Genomic DNA, 18,934 nt, shown 5'->3' on the forward strand with positions numbered 1-18,934 from the left:
TGTACGCCTCCATCTCCTTGCTGTGCGTTACCTCCTAGCCGTACGCCGACATGCATAGAGAGCGATGGCAATCACATGTTTTCTAAAATGTCAGTTGTCATAGCTTTTTCACAGCATCTTAAGCCAGGAAAGAGAGAAAGTGGCTTCATCTAAAGCTGCAGAAAGCATTCAGGATTGCTAATGGTATATGGCTATGTAAACTGTACACTAGTTAAAACCTATAGTGATTATTATTTGATACCTTAAGTGACATATATAAGGATGTCATCTTTTACTTGAACCAAACAATAAATAGAACTGTTCACTGCTTTAAATTGTAGACAGTTTGTCACCTACCATTTCTCCGTTTCTTGCAGCCAGAGCCTGCCTTCACATCAGAATAGGGAGCCGTTATCATTTATCCAGGCAGGAAAAGGTATTTGAGAGACTTCACTGGTGCGCGGGGCACGTGAAGGACCCTACCGTGTTATTACCCCGACGGGCGGCCTTACTGCTCACAGGTAGTTGGGGAGTTTGGTAGATTATTCTGGCTATAGCTGCATTTTGTCTGCATGGACTGGAGTGCTTTAGAATTTTAGTTTTGAGAATACAAAGCTTAAAATAGACAATTAGCTACAGCCCAGAAGCAGTTTAACTTACAGCACTCAGGGGTATGCAGTGTTCTCGCAAACCAGTGATGTAAATGTGCCTTTCTGTATTTTTAGAAACTTCTAATTTGTAATCTTCAGCAACATTCACTTATTTTTTTCAGCAGCTTCTGCTTCTCCAGTTAGTTAATTATTTGGGTCAGATTTAAGTTCTCATTTCACTATATCCTTCCTGCAACATTTGCTCGGTAACATTAAGGTCTTGGGCAATGGTATCTATCCAGCACGGTCCGTTTGAGAGACGGCCATGGGAACGCCATGCAATCACGTCAGGCTTGTTCTTGCCGCAGGTGCTGATAAGGACTCGGCCATATGCTTTGCTGGAACAAGTACATTGTAAGTCCTTTCCTAATTTGACTTCCTCCCACTGCAAACACAGATAGACAGTATGAACAATTTGTTGTGGCAACACAAGTATTTCTCTTCCTTGTGGAGAACTTTGCTTATCCACTGTATTCTATTCAGTGTGGTGTCAAAAAATTAAAAAAACCCAAACAAAAAAAAAACATAACTGAGCACTGAACCAGCAACATACACTGCACCTGGCCTAGTATTACATTTTTAACCTTATTGTATAGCCTATATTTATCTACTGCGGGGGGGTGGGGGTGGGGGGATGGGAATATCTCATTTCATTTAAGCCAAATGTTTCTTTTTTCTAATTACTGCTGATCATAGTACACACTAAACTAGCAAGATTTTTTTTCTTGCAACACCTGCTCTCTACAGGTCAAAGACTTGCAGATTTTTCACCAAAATTTGTCTGCTCAAAGGTTGTCCGTTTGTTAGTAATAGTTTAGCCACATACATGACTGGAGCCGAGATTTATGTGAAACAAAACTGCAAAGTCTCCAGCCCTCCGGATAGTTCCGCTTTAGTGTGTTGTATAGCGAGCTGTTCAGTGCGGCATTATGCGAAACTCTAATTAAGGCACTTACAAAGGGAGCTCCTTCTTGTCATAGGGTCAGAAGGTGCTTTCCAGGTGGCGACAGATGCCAGCTTGAGAGGAGAATTTGAAACTTTCAGACAGGCAGGGACAGGGGACTGACTTACACAAAAAGCAGGAGGCCATTTATAAGGATTTAATACATCAATGGAAAGCGTAACACGTGGTGTTCAAAAGTTTCCCCGACAATGTCTCATAACTGATGTGTCTGTGTCCTACTGATGAGATAATCGGCACCTTGAAAATGGATTCCACTGTGCTTTAGGCTATCCTCAAGTACCGTAGTGCCGTAGTTGTTTGTTTACCATTAAAATCTAGTGTGTAATGTTCGCTGAGGCTTACTGACTGTGCTCATCTTGTGTGTTTCTGGAGCATTTCCAGGTTGAATGTGAATTATGTCTCATTCACAGAGTGTGTTTATGGAAAATGTGCCATTAAAGCGTCTCCTTTCCTTAGAAAATGAAACTCCTCTTGTCCTTCTGCAGGCAGAGTATTGTACCTTGTTTGGGGGGAAACGAAACAAAGCCAACTGAAGTGTTCCCACCATTTTTAGCATCTTAACCCAAAGAGAGGATCTACCTGCCATTCAATTTTCAAGGGCCTTTTAACAGCTGTTCCTTTTTACGTCGAATCATGGCGTGTGTGCTCTGTGTGGACAGAGTCCAGCCTAGCACCGGTAACCTTGTCATTGGAGCTTGCTTGCTTGTTGGGTTTTTTAAAATAAATAATATTCCTGTGCGTATAACAACCGCAAGCAGTCTCGACTATTTAAACCTGCTCAACAATGAAGGTAAGTTCTGAAAAGGGTGAGGGGACAGAGCGAGAGCTGAAAATGCTAGGATGAGAATGAAGAACAACAACTGCTGGCCCGCCGTATAAGCTGAGCTGCTGTCTTCTAGCGCCTGGCTTACCTGGTATGTGGAATCTTCTACTCTTCCTGGCCCTGTCCTGGCTTCATGAAGTACTTGTGCCTCTGGCCATAGCCTGTTTCTGAGCACGGGTGGGGAGCAGGAATCTCCTCCTCATTTCAAGGAAAATATTAAATGACGAAGGCTAGGAAACCAAAAAGCTAAGCACAGCTTACCGTACGCATGTAGTAGAAAACTACTAACTCTAAAGAATTAAGCAGATCCACAGTTGGCCTGCCTTTGAGCCACTGTGTGTAGGCATAGACATTACATTACATTACAGGTAAGAAGCTGAAGTAATTGCTGCAGACCACAAACGAATTTCAAATCTTGTTTTCTCAGAGTTGAATTTCAAACTTCATTATCAGGGTAAGAGGAAAAGATCGACGTTGGTTGATCTGTCCTATACTGAAACTAACCCAATTAAAATGCACAGCTATATAAAATCTCTCAGCTCCTGAAAATGTGCAAGCCACTTGAAAAATTCCTGCAGCGCTGTTAATACCTACCGATTAGTTAAATGTATTTTCTCATCTTAACACCAGAGAGCCTTGGGCATAAACCACCTTCATATGCAGCGTTTTTGTTTCACAAACAAACCCAAAAGGTGTATGCAGGGCTCTTCATCGTTGCTTTTAATTCTAACCTGCCATTGGCTGTAGCTTTGTTTTTCTTCTAGGAGAGGCTTTCTGCGAGTTTCTCCCTTTACTGGGAAACAGAGCCATTTACTCCCAAAACCAATTCTATATAGCCTTTTCCCACAAAAACTTCCACCTCTACAGCAACACGACTGAAGCTACTAAAACAACACAAGAAAAACTCGAGCTGAATAGAAGACATCTATTAAAAGCACAAGCCTACAAGCAGCTAAACATAGACTTGCTGCTCCCAGCCACGTCTTGCTGTGTACCACTGCCTTCCCCGTGCAGAAGGCGGGGAGACAAACAGCTAGCTTTGTTTATTCAAGTAACACTCTGCAGGAAGCTGCCCGTAAGTCTGGGGCTTCTAAATTGAAGCTACAGACTCTGTGTGTGGCGGTGTGCTTTAAACCACCCAGGGAATTTTTCAACTCGTTTTACAAGCGGTTTGTGAAATTTCATTATCTGGTATAACAGTTCTTGAACACGAAGCAGAAGTGCAACCTTAGGAAAAAAATCCATGAACAAATAAAGGCTAAAACTGTTGTGCACTGCAAAAACAAAACTTCGACTCAGCCCAATTCTCCAAATGTGAGAGGCTGGCAAAGCTGCTCCTTGCAGCTGTAGCTACAGTCCCCAGTACAAGAACTTTGCTAAACTTAGAGGAGTGCCTACAAGGGAAAAAGACAAATCCCTTTTAAGGAAGCATTCCATGAAAGTCAAGTGCTGCTATTCCACATGCCCATTCCATTCCCTTGTAGAAACAGAGCAACAGTTTCATGCGCGCACGTTTCTTTTCCCTTCCCTGGTCTTGGCTTCTGCACCAGTTGTTTGCCAAAAATAAACACCATTCCACAACCATATATGTGCAACAGCCTTCTGGTGATTCCGAGCCCCCTCCAGCACTGCCGGTACTCCACAAGGCCAGGAGACTGCCGACTTTCTACCACGCTCTGAGGGGCTATGCATATAACCCAGCTGAATCGGGAGTGCCTTTTACATCTATTTTCTTTTCTGGACAAAAACAGTAGAAAAAGTTTAGCAAAAACGTGTCACCAGTTGCTAGAAGTCTTTCAGGATCCTTTACTGTGGTCTTTGTTGAACTTTCATTCTCCAGTGGAACTAAAGAAGGATAATTTTCTCCTGGGACCTGCTTTAAAATACTTATCCATCTGCTGGTATTCAGAGAGAGTCAAGGTGTGTAACATTGAGGACTGGATGAAAAACAATTTCCAGAAAGACTTCTGTAACAGGCACGAAAACACTGTCAATGATTTTTTACTAGAAGTTTGCAACAGGTACGTTCCTTGGGTGTGAAACGCTACATCTGCTGTAAAGGTTAACTGCCTTGCAATGAAAGAATTCAGAGCTATTTATACTCTCTACTCCATACATCCTACCTGAAATGGAGCATTAAGTACGTGAGTGCTTTGACTTTGCAGTTTTAATACAGTCTTAAGCTGGTTTTATAGTGGCAACAGTGTATACTTCATATTGACTTTCCTTAAGCCTGTTTTTTCCCTACCCTTTTTTTTTTTTTTTTTGGTGGGGGGGAGGAATGAATAATTATTACAGGAAAGTGCACCACTGCCTACTAAATCGCTGCTTACTTGAAACATACTGTTCTGGCGGTGCACAGCATTGTCCGGGGCGGCGGGGGCATGGGGTGGCCCTACAGAAAAGACATGATTTCCAATAGCGAATACATGCCGTAACAAAACCAAGTTCATCAAACACACCACATTTGTTTCTTGCTAAGAAGTACGTATTGCTTTCATGCTGAAATTTAACTCTATCTTAGCTTCTTATAAACTACAGTAAAGGAAGAGAACTACCACTATGGAAAAGCAGCTCTCGGTGCACACCGTTTCTTACAACAGCTTTACTACTACAAAGCAGCTCTAAGGAAAAAAAAAAAACTATTTACATTAGGAGGAGCAAACAGGGTGGAGGCAATCCTAGTGTTTCAGTAACACCCAGCATGGCTGTGGTCCTAGATCAGAGCTCAAAGGGGCGTGTCAGTGCCCATCCTGAAACGGCGCAGCTTTGTGCCACAAGAAGGCAGGCAAAAAGTTCTGTTGGGAAGTAACAATCTAAGAACCCCAACAAATTATAGGATACTGAGAGGACGCAGTGTCTTTGTGAGAACCAGCAACACTGCAATCTCAAACCAGACATTTAAGTTGCAAGTACAAATTTTCACAAGGAACTGATAAATCATTTTGGCACTGGAATGTCTACCATGAGGTCACACTCCACTATTTCCATTTTTTGCCATTACAAATTGGGATTCAGAACGAGAACGCAAGACCACAGCTCTGCAGAAATAGTTTAAGTGCCCTTCTCCTCTGCAGCTTCCATAACCCCAAACTGGTTGCTGGACACAATTCAAGGCAAAGCCTGTAGTGTAGTAGGCAATCCGAACATCCATCAAAATCCAGTAAATACCATTCAGCCTTACATGGATTCGTTTCCACAAGTTAAAGTGAACTCTTAAAAAATATTTGTCCTCCCCCCCCCCCCCCCCACCCAGAAACAGAACATATTCCTCTTAAAAAATATTTGTCCTGCCCCCCCCCCCCGTCAGCCCAAGACAGACAAATTCCTGACTTTTTTTGCAGCAACGCACTTGAAAGCGTTTCTATCCCAACAAAATTCCTAGCATCCTGTGCAAAGAAAAATGCAAATGAAACAGACATCTACCTTTTCTACCCGAGTTTGGAGTACTTCTATTCTGTTGAGGAAGCGAGATGGCAGGTCGGAACCTTTCTTGACCTTGCCTGCTTTTAAACCATGTTTTTCTAGCTGTTTGTAAGTGTAAAGGGAAGGAGTAACAATAAGAGCACGCAGCTGACATGTTCTCACTTTATCGCCTCTGCTCAAAAGGTGAAGTCAAGCAGCAGCGGGGCGGTGGGGCGAGGTGGAACGTTGTATTATACCAGTGTTTGAGGAGAAAAAAAACACGCTGCGGTGATGGCAGAGCCCTTGCCCCCACTGCTGCCGTACACCTAAAACCCCGATAGAGGCTGTAAGCACAAATCTTTATTACAGAAGTGCTTGCAGACACCTTGCAGTTCTTGCAGGATGGAGGCTGGCTAACAGTTCTGTCCACAGGTCTCTCAAGATCAACTTGTGATCTTGCTACAATCATTTTCCCCCGCAGTAACAGAGCCTAAAGAAGTCCTTGTGCTAATAGAGAAACATGAAGCTGCATTTTGCTAAACAGATGGATAGCTGAAAAGCTGCTCCCTGGAGAGAGGTGTAAGGCAGAAACCAAGCACTGTACAAAAGGCTTTGCAGGCTGGTCAGCACAACAGCTAGTCGTAACTGCTCTGCTCCAGTCTTCTACACAAGGACTATTAGTATAAGTCATGAACACACTGACTCGAAACAGGCCTTTTCTGCACTTTCCCAGGTCTACCCAAGCAACAAAAGAGAAAAGTTTGTTAATTCGTCACGTCATTGTTTTAACAGCAGAGCTCTTGCCAAGTTTCGGTGACTTAAAGGATGGTTTAAGAGGTGTGTGGGGTTCAAACATCAACACTTGTAGTTAGTAGCTGGCACCTATGCAGTAAATCCAAAGAGCTGAAACACACCCATTAGTCCCCGTAAGATCCAGAGTGGGAGTGTCTCACTGGCTCGTGCTCAGCATTGTCTACACGGCAGCCTCTTCACTCAATTCTCCCCAAATCCATCCCGACTTGAATCTCGTCTCTACTGTGTCTTCATTCTCTGCGCTCAGAGAAGCGCAGCGCCAAGCAACTTCTTCAGAAAAAACAATGCAGCTGCAGCTTAAATAGGCACTCACATCCCCTTCTCCACTGTGTCACCTGAGCTATAGAGGCTGTTACCGACAGAGAAAGCAAAGAAGGTAAGTTTTGCGATTAGTAAAGCTAACCATTAAGATCTACACTCGCCCCCACCTGCTCATGCATTCTTAGCCCTGCTGATGGAAGAGGAGGTATTTTTCTAACATTGACATTTATTCTTGACGATACTAGCTTCTCCAAGCTCTATTACTTATTTTTCCCCGCATCTCACCTGTTAACGATCATGTTTTCAGATGTCCAAACCTGCTCTCTCTGACCCTCTCTGGTTGCGGCCATGTTACAGACGACTGCATCTTGCTGCTTCTCAAGAACTGCCCAAACCTCAAGACACTCAAACTGGAAAACTGTGTGCGGATCACTGACCAGACACTAGAAGCAGTGACCCTCTATGGGGGATCACTGCGAACGCTCCACGTGGATTTCTGCCGGAACGTAACACAAACCGGACTAGAGAGAGTGAGGGAAAAATGCCCTTCCGTAATGCTGAGAGCAGAAAGGAGTGCTAACATGATTCCAGACAATAAGCCAGGAAAAAAGCTGATGCTTGAAAAAGCATCTAGAAAATTGGTTCAGCTGTAAGTGCAACAAACTGAATAAACTCACTCAACGTGGGTGTTTTACTTCACCTCCGCTCTCCTCTTGAATGGCGTTGCTTCAATGAACTGTGCCTACTATCCTGCAGTCTGCTTTAAGTCCAAACAAACGGTTGATACGTTTTGTAAAGGCTGCGCTGGGAAAAGGCACGCATCTCCCCTGGGACAGTCTTAAGGAAAAAACCTGTTTGCTTTCTGTTGTTCCTCGAAACTGGAAAACCCTACATTGCTGTCACAAAACACTAGACCCGATTAAGGCTGAAAACTGCAATTCTGGTAACTCTCTTGTTGCAGACGAGTGGAATGCACCTCACTCAGAAGAGAGAAACAGCAGTCTGTTTTATTGAGGTAAAATGTTAATTTGAGAGAGTTCAATAAATTGGATGGAATTTAACAAAGTTTAACAGCGGTTAAGCAGGGTTCATTGAGTTTGATGGCAAGGCTCACCTCATTAATTACTGCATGGAAGAAACGTACAAAGGAAAACCGAGTTAGAACGATTCACACCGAGACCAGAGCTTAAAGAGCAGCCCCCCATTGCGTCACGAGGTTCAGAGTGGATCCCCTTGCCTTCTAAACTCCTTACGTAACGGGAAAGGGCATAAAGCCGCAGCAGATAGAGCTTGGGCAGTGGTACGATTTGCACAAATTTCAGGGAAGGAATGATTAACAAATTTCTGTTAAAGGATACATCTATACAGTCATTCCTCCGCTAAGGCCGATGGTGCACCGCGCCACCTGAGATCTTCCTAGCGAAAGCAGAGTACCCAACAACCATCGCTTCCTCAGTGACTGACATTTGTAGCTGACTTGTCAGACTTATTTATTGAGGGATGCACAGCGATGCGCACAAATTGCAGTTTGACCCTTTGCACAACGTACTTTGACAAGATACGCCAAGTTATTTTTTAAAGTTGACATTAAAGGAAGCGCAGTATGAACAAATGCCACTCTACAGAACTAACCTATGCGAAAAGACAGTCACAACCTATAGCTTTAAACACTAAATTAGGAACACACTACAGTAGAGATCTTTATCGAACACCTGTTTCTCACTGCTAAGAACAAACCAAATGGCTATTTTCATCCCAAACCACAAGGCTGTCACTTTCCTGCATGTTGTTCTGCTACACGGAACTGAAACTTTTTTTTTTTTTAAGGAAGGCTTGCTCTGGCTTAGTCTACAAAATGTTTTGACAGCAAAGGCTGGCGCAGTTTCATTCTGCTATATAAAATTTGCCTTGATAGAACACACTGGGATTCGGTTGTGGTATTGAGTTCTCGGGACTGGTAACATCCCGTTCCAAGACTTCTCACGCACTTAAGAGATTTTTGCCCGAGGACAGGTAAACATTTCAGAGTGCCACCTTACTGTGTCAACTGAACTGCAGTTACCTGTCAGAAGTTTTACTTCTTGAGACTGTCTCAGTATAAAGAACAGAGAAAAAAATCATTGTGATCATCCAGTTTGAATTATTCAAGTTTTTGTTTGAACTCCAGCATGCTTTTTTAAAAAGCACCCTGTCTCAAACACTGGGCTTTACTCATATGTGGGAGCATGTCCTCACATTCTGCCTTTCGTTAATTTTCCACTTTGGTCAGCAATTCTGACGTGAATTCAGAATTCTGGACTCCTGGAGAGCACACCATAATATATAATCCTGCCCATTCTTGCTGACTCTGCAGCTGAACTTGTATTTACCTTAAATCTCTCTCTCATTCAATGCAATCCTCTGAAGAACTCTATGCTCATAAAAAATGAAAGACGGTTACATCTGGCTATCGATAACGTCGTTTCCCTTAGAGGACCAGACATCAGTTCAACTTACGACATCAAACAGAAGGCTGCATACAGAGCAGTTCGACAAACTACGGAGCCTGAACAGTTCCAGCTTAAATCACAATGAAGTCTACAGCAGTCAACATTTCATTTTACATTAAAACCTTCCATACAGTAGGAAATACCTGAGTGTGTGTGTCCTTAAAATCGAAGCTAATTTAGAAATATTAGCATTTGGAAATACTGTTCTGTGCTACAGAGAACGCCAGCATTTCTGTTCGGTTACGTAACAATTATTCAAGACAGTCTGTCACTACCGCAATCTGCGTGCATATACCATAGCAAGCCTGTTTCTCATCTACATGAGGGGCTCTGCAATTGCTGACAATTAATCTTGCTGTACCGGTAACAGAATGCTGATGAAATCTGCTAGCTAGAAATACATGAACTGGAACTTGCATCGCTGGAATTCAACTACATCAAGACTATCGTGGTTTAAAAATAATCCGATAGCTTTGTTACATTTTAAGAGTTGTATCTACAGGTATAGCTTTGCAGACTTGCTACTTGTCCGCATTTTAATCTTTTATATATAACTGGAAGACTACAACAGCTAGCTTTTCCTCTAAGGAACAGGATTTGTAACTTCTTAAATAGTTACTTAACAACTTATTAAAGGTTGACAAATATCTAACACGAGACATGTTTTTCTTTAAATCCAGAGAACAGCAGGACCAGAGTACATCTCCAAAACAAAAAGAATGTGTGAAAAGCTACTCTTGAAGCAGACCTTCCCCCCCCCGCCCCCGGCCTCATTGACATCTAAACTGCAGAAACAAGTTCTGAAGTTAGGCCTCAATTACTTAGGAATAACTGGTCTGAGCGTCCAACTTCTCATCGTGTTCTTTATACAATACTGTTGCTCCTTTTATTAAAGCTACGTGAAGAAAAATGCTTAGGGTGTCGTAATGGAGAACTTGTCTCTGATGCCTCAAGTAGTCTTAAAAGAACGGTTTATTTCAACCGATATATTCTTTTGTTCATGTTTGACCAGAAAGGAAGGAAACATGCTATCAGAATTCCAATGAAAGCCAAGTTGTACTGCACGAGTAGTACTGTAAAACTGTATTTCCTATCAGTTTCTCTAGGAAGGTAAGTTTCAAACAATCTCAGCAGAAATATTTTAGTAGACTACATTCCTAGGGCTTACCCCTTCCTCTGCAAGACGTGACGAGCTAGCTACGAACTCCTGAAAATAGTCTTTATGTGGTGCATCAAAAATGGAAAGAGGACTTTACAGCTCTCAGCATAAGGGAATATACTTACTCCTCCTTTCCATTGTGGTTAATTGATCTACAGATATCCTTTGGTACTCTCTAATTTGGCCGGGCTAAGAAATACATCACAGCATTACAGCAACTTGGTCAAACAGAGCTGAAATTCTAGAAAAATACTTGATCAGTATGAGTATCCCTAAGAAACACTCACCCAGAAGACAAACAAAGGAAACAATGTAATTATTGCATCTTCAGAACTCCAGAGAGATTTAGCGGCATGACACAGTAATATTCTGGTATCCCATTAACTCATTCCTAGAACTGAAGTAGGACCCTTATGCACTACAAAGTAACGAACAGAACTGGAAGCACAGCCAGGAAGGACACACAGCAATCCTAAAACAGTATTTAAGACTTGGAAAGGAGATTGCTGGGCTGAACAAACTTACTGTGATGTGGAAATTGGGATGTTGACACAGTTCCTACCTTGGATACACTATTCTTGCATGGAAAACCACCAGTTTCACATACTTGCTAACAAGCCAAAACAAGGTTGCAATTCTATATAGTTGCATTAGTAACCAAAGACCTTCTCTTGATGCCAGCTCTCTAAGCACTCTGCGATGAGAGATACATCTCGGTAGATGTAACACCTAACACATTTTCAAGTAGCTACAAGATATGAAAGCGGGCTTGCAGCTGTCTACATATTATTTATGCCTTTTTGCCAGTTTTCTCTCAGAACCGCTTTGGAGGTGGGGGGAAAGAGGGTGGTGGCGTTGTGGGTTTTGTGGTTTTTTTACAGAGCTATAAAGGGCCTTGGAACACTCTCCCACTTGGTTTCTTGGCCTCTTTGGGTACAAATGCTCAAAGTCCTATTACTTTGCTCTTTTCCTCCTTGAATGTGGATGGTTGTTTATGACATGGTAAAATTTGAACTCAGTTGTGTTGGTAACTTTTTTCAGGCTCGGTAATACGTTTTCTTACTTAGCAATCCAATTTGAAAGTTGAGTATATAATGATTACATTTTACTTAAGGTATTATGTAAGGATGGAAGCATGTTAACAGTTTTCTTTAGTTCCAAGTCATCTGAGCTCCATCAAAGTTCCCTCAACGTTCCTGAAACATTTTTTACTCTTCACAGACTCTAACTTACCAGGCATGGAGGAGGGAGGAAGGCTTGTTATCTATCATTTTACAAAAGTACTAAAAGAAAGATGACATAAACCAAGTTGCCTACTTGGAAGCTGCATCAGGTTATCAGATGCAAGTGGCAAAGACGACTTCGTACCAGAAGTTTGTGCCTTTTCCCACACAATAGGGGAAAAGTAACATCCCTAAGACCCTTCAGATTGCCACTGTGGTAACAATACCTCAGTGTGGCAATAAGGTAAAGGAAATCAAACAAAGTCCTGCAGCACAGTAACATTGCTTGCCTTACCGGCAGCGCTATTTTTTGGCTGTTAAGCTTCATCACTCAGTCAAAAGGGCTAAGTGACAGATCTAAATCAAACTTCCAGACCTGACCTGATCTCTTGTTCACCTCTTCTCTAGAGAATACTACTGTTCAAGACCACATTCTGCTCTTACCAGTCCCCTCTAAGCCTGACAGACATGCATTCCACCTACCGCTACATTCCAGCTCCTGTCAGATGAACCAGCATTACTACCGCTAGCTCCAGAAAGTGTGAGGCTTCACTCGGTTAAATAACTTGCCCACCTCTACTCTCGGGGACTGGCTGTTCGTGTTCTCTCTGTTGTAGTGTGCCTACCTGTTTCAAAGGGCTATCCGGCTGTCTGACAGCCCAAAAGGCTAAGGATGCACTTCCTGGGGTGGGGGCGGGGGGGTGGGGGTGGGGGAAAGTAGGAAAAAGCGACTGAAAACACCAGAGGTGGTAGAGAAGACATTATCTAATCCCAGGGTAAGAGACGGAAATTATGGGCTTCAAGAAGCAACAGCCTTATAAACCAGAGAGAGCGAGAGCTTCTTGAAAGTTACTTGGAAGTGTGAGGAAAAGACGAGGTACAACTCACGTACAGCAAAAAATAAGCAGCAGCAAATAGTAGTCACGTTCAACAAGAAACACAGGCTTTTGGCATCTACGTGCTTTCCTACAGAACGCCTACCCAAGCACGCTACTTTTGCGGCTAAAGCGTTTCAAGCCCTTTCTCTCTAGTTACCTTGGGAATGTAACACTTCTAAGCTTACTGTGCCTCCGCATCTCATATTCATCTGAAATGGGTCTAGATAAACACATTGCACACACAGACCTGTTCTTACCTCTGATATGCACTTGTTAGCACCGATACTCCCTGCTTCAGTCACACACATATCTCCCATCCAATGCTGAAAGATGGAAAGGAAATGAGGTTTGACATTTGGAAATCGCTTACGGTCCACCTTGCTACAGCCAACTCCGCCTAGAGCAACAACACTGCAGCTGGAATTGTGTTGCGTACTTTTTTCTTTAAAAAACCGCACACATGACCTACTTACACTACAGAATGCAGACATACACCGGTGATATTTATTCCCTTTTCTATACAGGGAGACGTCTGCATACCTAAAATACCCTTAAACTGACATAAAGTTAGAGCTTTCTCAGGTGGTCTCCAATAGCAGGACATAATCAGTGCTGTACATTCTTCATCTCTGTATGCAATTATGCATCAGAAGCGTTACGCAAGAAACTCGAACGTGATTCCAGTCTCACTCAGGTGCCTCACTTCTCACTTGTCTGCCAACAGATAAATGTCCAGCAGCAGCTTAACAGGAATGTATGCACAATACAATTATGGTGAAAAGAAGGGTAAGATAAGATAAAAATAATTAAGTGCCCGATAGTTTCAACGATGCTAAGATGGACTATTCAAAGGACAGGCACAAGCAATAAAAATGTATCAATTAAAGCAATCAAGCACAATCCTTTAATCAACACCAATATTTACCAGTATCGACATCCCCTTTCACTTACTGTGAAAAAGTAACTTTACCAAACTGCCTCCAAAAATACTCTCATTATCCAAGAAGCCAACTGCATAGTCCATACAAAACTGTAATTTTTAGGCTCAGTTCTATTATTTTTTTGTGCCCGACTGAAACGGACTGGCAAATTAGTAGCACTAATTCAGACACATAAATGAATTCTAGTAGGCAATAATACAGGACTTTGTATAGCAGTGTCCCCTTTTATTTGCAACCTTCTATTTTTATGTATTAGACCTATAAATTCAGACCAAGATGTGAATATACCCCCCCACAACACAGGGATCTCAATCCAGTTTGGAACTGTAACACATAATGAGGCAGGAAACTAAGTCTACATGATTTCAGAGCCCCGAGTCCCTCCTGCTCCCAAAACTGCTGAAAGCCCCACTCTAGAAGTTTCACGCTGCAGTCTGAAACCTCAAGAAAGCTCAAGAACCTTTTGCCTTTTTCATGAGCCAACAACTAGTCCTAACCAAAAGAACTTCACCAGATGACACCCGGAACTGCAAATCTTTACAGCCTATCCAGTCCGCCCTTTGACCATTACTAGCTGGCAGCAATATACCAGGTCGGTCTCAGACAACCGGGAAGTTGCCCTAAGTTCAGACCCTGCTAACGTACAAGATCCACAAAAAAAACAACCACAAAGAAAACCAACAGGAATTTCTATCCTCTTCTCCAGACTCAGATGGACCAGTCTGTCCCAGGTGAGATGAAGTTAATAAATGCTCTCGCTAGCCCTGAGGCCCCACAGCATCCTTACCGAGGAGTTCAGTGAGAAAGAGGCGGGGGGAAATCGGGGCAGAGCAGCAGTGACTCACCTGGGGACAGACTCTCCCCTGGTAAATCCTCCTCCCGAACACGAAACAGCATTCGTAGTTTGACACAAATCACGTTTTTGATAGAGACACTGGGGGATTATGCACTCTTCAGCACTTCCCTAAGACGCAGAACAAAAATTTCATTGTACAGTACGCTACAGTCCTAAGCAGACAGGAACGCTACGGTGTAAGCCACACCCTGCTGACCGCAACACAATTACAGCTGCAACAGAATGAGACCGCACACATGCAACCTACTAAAATCAAAGGCATAAACTCAGACCGTATATAAAATCCACAGCCTCTACCATGGCCCCATCATTTTCATTTTAATTTCTTTGTACTCTGGTCAGGAACCTACTACATCAATCTGTATATTAAAAAGACCTGCTTGGTTGGTATTTTTGACAAAAGGTTTAAAGGTTTCTGAGTCAAGGTGGCAGTATGTTGTTATTGTCAACAACTACTACTCTGGAGCAGGAAAATGTTTAAATGAAAATCAAGAAGGAATCAAGTACAACATTCACTTGTATTGAAGTACGAGGGAAAACAGTGGTATACCCGAAAAAGCCAGTACCTCAAAGACATGAAGAATGCAGAGCACAGTACTACACACCAGGTTCGTTGAAGATAAACATTTTAAGACGCTTCAAATGTCACATCCTGTCTAAACACTGTAATACTGAGACAAAATATAGAAGTATGAAGATTGAGTAAACCAACCACAGTTCACAAATGCATACAAGCAACCGATTCTTGAATTTGCTTTATTTTTCTCTGCATAAGGAACCCTGCACAGGCAATTCAAATTAAAAGAAAATAAATATGTGAATATTCATGTAAAACTGTCCTTGCTAATGAACAATTATACACAATGTACAAGTCTTCATGTTCACTGGGAGGGCTTACAAATGTACTATTTCCCAACAAAAATGCACCAAAATGTCTCCATGCAAACTTATCAAAAGTGACCAAAAAAAGGAGAAAAAAACTTACCAATCATACTTTTTTGTTTTCTTTTTCCTTTTTTTCTTTTTTACAATCACAAAAAAATAAAAACATCTAATTTTTTGTTACATTTAGAGTAACTAAAATGTGGCCACTGTCTATTAACATCTCGTTTTATGTTCCTAAAACATCTATGGTTACTGTAAAATTATGTCAACAATGAATTGGACTTAGGGCACTATTTGTAGTAAAAGGAAGATGATTTTTGTTCACAGAATGTTAATAATCTGTGTCTGAGCCCTCTGCATTGTCCACATTCCGTGAGAGCATATAATTGTCCATATCTATAGACCTGCAATTATTGATTGCATAGCGCAAACGCTCTGCCATGATTAGTTGACTGGAGTAAGGTGGGAGCCTCAGTTGAAAGAAACAAGTCTGTGAGGTAGGCAAGCTGTCGTAAGGCTGTGGAAATGGATAAAAGGTGGGACACTGTTAAGTTGTGAATGAAGCAGAAAATTAACATACCCATAGTTCATCGCTCCCTCCCTTCCTTGCCTCTGTCATCCAGCAGTTTCACATTCTGTCTCAAAATTCCTTTTAAGAAGCAGACTAGCCTCCCTTGTTTCCATCACTTGTTTCATCCTTCAGTATGTGCAAAACTACTGCTCTATCACCTGCTCTGTATGAAATTCAACTATTTGAAAAGTTTATCACACTACTATTTAGCAGCTCACTGGAAGATACCAAGCAACAGTCAAACTACATACCACAGTGTGCCTTAACATGAGGCAATTTGAGAGACACCTAATCAAAGATGAGAGTCACTGTTAGCTTAGATTTTGCCAAGTTTTTGATTCATGTTGTTCACAGACAATGTGCTTTCACTGCACAAAAAACAAAAGTAATGGCAAAAGAATGCATCCTGTATGTAATGTGACAGACTGTGCACTCATTACAGTGATTTAAGGTGTTAAGAGTTCACTAGTGGTCATATGTTGCCTTTTACACAAATTTAAACTTAAAAAAAACAAAACAAAAAAAAAAGTGAAAATTAGCAAATGAAAAAAAGGATTGAAGCAGAAAATGACTGCGGACACGTACCAATAGAAGAAGGTTTGTTTCTTGTGCAAGAACCTGTCTTGACCTCCAATCATATACTATAGTAAATGCACTGAATGAATTAAGATGCAATTCATGCCGTGTATGTACTTCTACACAACTAAAACGTTTGGTTTTAATAGCTCAGAACACATCCCATCCCATACTTTCTCTTTAAATTATGGAAACCTGTCTCCTATTGCCAAAGAACAGACTATACTAGACAGGAATATTAAACAAACAAACAAACAATCGAAAACAGGATCTTACCCTATCAACCTTCATTATTTGGAATCGCTGAGAGATATCAGCTGTGTTGGCTGGCAATCGAGATCTTCCTGACACAAACCTCATGAAAAGGACTCTCTCCTCATTTGAAAATTCTTCAAGGGTATGCCAGAACCACTGCACTAGCTGATGCTGCTCATCGACTTCTCTGTATCGCACAACTTTCTTCAGAACTTCAACTGATATTTCTGGCATTCCACAGACCATTTGCTCCAACTGCTTGGCAGTCAGAAGGGACAACAAAGGAACTGGAACAATCCAAGACATTCCTTCTCTTACAGCAGCCACCTATTGCCGAAGAAAGAAGAGACATTTGAAGCACAGCTGTCTTACCTGTGCCACTTACTGTGCCATCCACACGCAAAAGTAACCTATCAGCTGACAAATGGGATAAAGAGAGTGAGTTGTAGAACATCTGCCAAATACAACCTCCTACACATGCGGCCCCGTAAGGCTGTATCCTCTCTCAAATTCCTGGAGAATACTACAAGTACTTTTAATTGTAATTGCACATTAAAGAACTTGTTTTGATATAAAACAGATTAAAAAGTACAAGTTAGCAGCACAAATAATGACAGTTAAACCAAAAAACCGTGTAAATACCATATAACTGAGCTGGAACAAAATCCTATTTGTAAGAAGTCCATACTCGTTCTAGAAGACTTAGGATTTGGCACCTGTGATGAGAAAGCAACTCTTCCAATGCAAATAAAATCATGCATGCATCTCTCTCTCGAGAAAAAGGAAAAGACCTTCCTAGCATGTAATCAGTATATTGCTTTCACAAGCGTCACTATACATACAACAAAATACACAAAAGCCTGCAAATACGTAATTAACGCTTCTCAAAACATTTCATGAAGTATTTGTAGCTTCTGTGCTAACGCAGAAGAGAAATAGTTTTAAGGTAAACAAATGTTTGTCAATAATGTTTACTTTAGCTAGTCTCTATGTTGCAATAGTGTCAATTACAGTGCACAGCATGCATGATTGCGGGTTATTTTCTCGAGTGGGGCTGACAGTTGCAGTGGAGCACCTCTAACGAAAGACAATTTCTAATGCTCTTTTGTCAACTGAGCGATTACTAAGAAAAACAGGACAAATTTAAAACAAGACCCCAAAACAGTCCAGAGGGGAAGCCATGGGGCCCCAAGCGAGATGCAGAAAGGCAAGCTTTTCTTATTCCCTAATAAATGGAAACTTGCATGTATCAAAACCGCTGTTCACATTAGCAATGGGGACAGTGTCATAACGAGATTCTTACCTGACGGTCCATTTCATGGAGTCTGTACTCAATTGCCCTCTCCACATATTCTTTCCTGTTTGAAAAGGTAAGTGGGATACTGTTCCCTCCAGGGATTATGGGAACCATTTTACCATCAGCACTTTGGCCAACAAAAGAATCTAAAGGAATCATCTGTTATGCAAGACAGGAAAAGTAGGTTCAGCGTAAGTCACTCTGGTGATTTAATTTACTATTTTACTATCAGTCACCTACAACTATAATAATAATATCACAAACTATTCCAAATGCATAGGAAGTGCTTGTTATCCCAATAACAGTGACATTGAATTATGTAAATGCTGAAGTTAAGGTCAATCTGATGAAGTAATTGCTTTCAGAATAAATCCAAAAGCTCGAACTTTTGTACCTTACCTCATGGAAATTTTCTTCAGTAATCCCACTGTCTTCAATGTGAAGAATGCTGTTGAGGGTCTGCACATAGAGCAGATCTACCTCCTCCAAATCCTCCAAGATGAGTGGGATACAACAAAGTTGCTTCCAGACCATTGGAGCCAAATGAAGATCTAAAGGTTTTTTTGTACGAATAGCTACACCCATGAGAATGCCCAGGAACTTAAACTGCATCAGATGTTCATCTAAACATGCTGAAGGGTTAAAGAGAAACCTGAAAGAACAACGAATCAGTGAAAATACTCTACTATTATTTCTATGCTACTTCATTAGCAGTAAAAGACAAAACATTTCTAAGCACAGCATACTAACTGTCAACACAACTATCAGCAAGGGGCGTCCAAAGAAGAAGATTGTTGTTTCCTTTAGCTCTTAAAATAATGGTGGCCGAGATAGGCAGAACTAATCCTGACCACAAAGGCTGGCAGTCTTGATGTTACTCTGAATTCTGCCATCAGCAATCCAGCAAGT

At 41.7% G+C, this 18,934-nt stretch overlaps 2 protein-coding genes across 2 annotated transcripts in view; one reads left to right on the forward strand and one right to left on the reverse strand.

Moving 5' to 3' along the window:
* The first annotated feature begins 4,084 nt into the window (after window positions 1–4,084).
* On the forward strand, window positions 4,085–7,548 carry FBXL22 (F-box and leucine-rich repeat protein 22). The gene is made up of 2 exons (XM_010284436.1): window positions 4,085–4,437; window positions 7,203–7,548. The coding sequence occupies exons 1-2, from the start codon at window positions 4,103–4,105 to the stop codon at window positions 7,546–7,548; spliced, it is 681 nt and encodes a 226-aa protein (XP_010282738.1). The 5' UTR covers window positions 4,085–4,102.
* A 7,633-nt stretch (window positions 7,549–15,181) lies between these two features.
* The window catches only part of HERC1 (HECT and RLD domain containing E3 ubiquitin protein ligase family member 1), an 83,742-nt gene continuing 79,989 nt past the window's right edge, over window positions 15,182–18,934 (reverse strand). Inside the window, exons 74-77 of the mRNA XM_010284437.1 lie at window positions 18,425–18,677; window positions 18,032–18,184; window positions 16,750–17,055; window positions 15,182–15,843 (exon numbers count right to left, since the gene is read on the reverse strand). Coding sequence (XP_010282739.1) covers window positions 15,658–15,843; window positions 16,750–17,055; window positions 18,032–18,184; window positions 18,425–18,677 — 898 coding nt within the window. The 3' untranslated portion in view covers window positions 15,182–15,657. The remainder of the gene's footprint in view (window positions 15,844–16,749; window positions 17,056–18,031; window positions 18,185–18,424; window positions 18,678–18,934) is intronic.

This window comes from Phaethon lepturus, unplaced genomic scaffold (assembly GCF_000687285.1).
Source record: "Phaethon lepturus isolate BGI_N335 unplaced genomic scaffold, ASM68728v1 scaffold5003, whole genome shotgun sequence".
Classification (NCBI taxonomy): domain Eukaryota; kingdom Metazoa; phylum Chordata; class Aves; order Phaethontiformes; family Phaethontidae; genus Phaethon; species Phaethon lepturus.

Coding starts and splice junctions, on each gene's coding strand:
- FBXL22 (XM_010284436.1), top strand. CDS start 4,103: ATGCATATAACCCAGCTGAATCGGGAGTGCCTTTTACATCTATTTTCT. Junction 4,438..7,202: donor TTACTAGAAGTTTGCAACAG/GTACGTTCCTTG, acceptor TCATGTTTTCAG/ATGTCCAAACCTGCTCTCTC.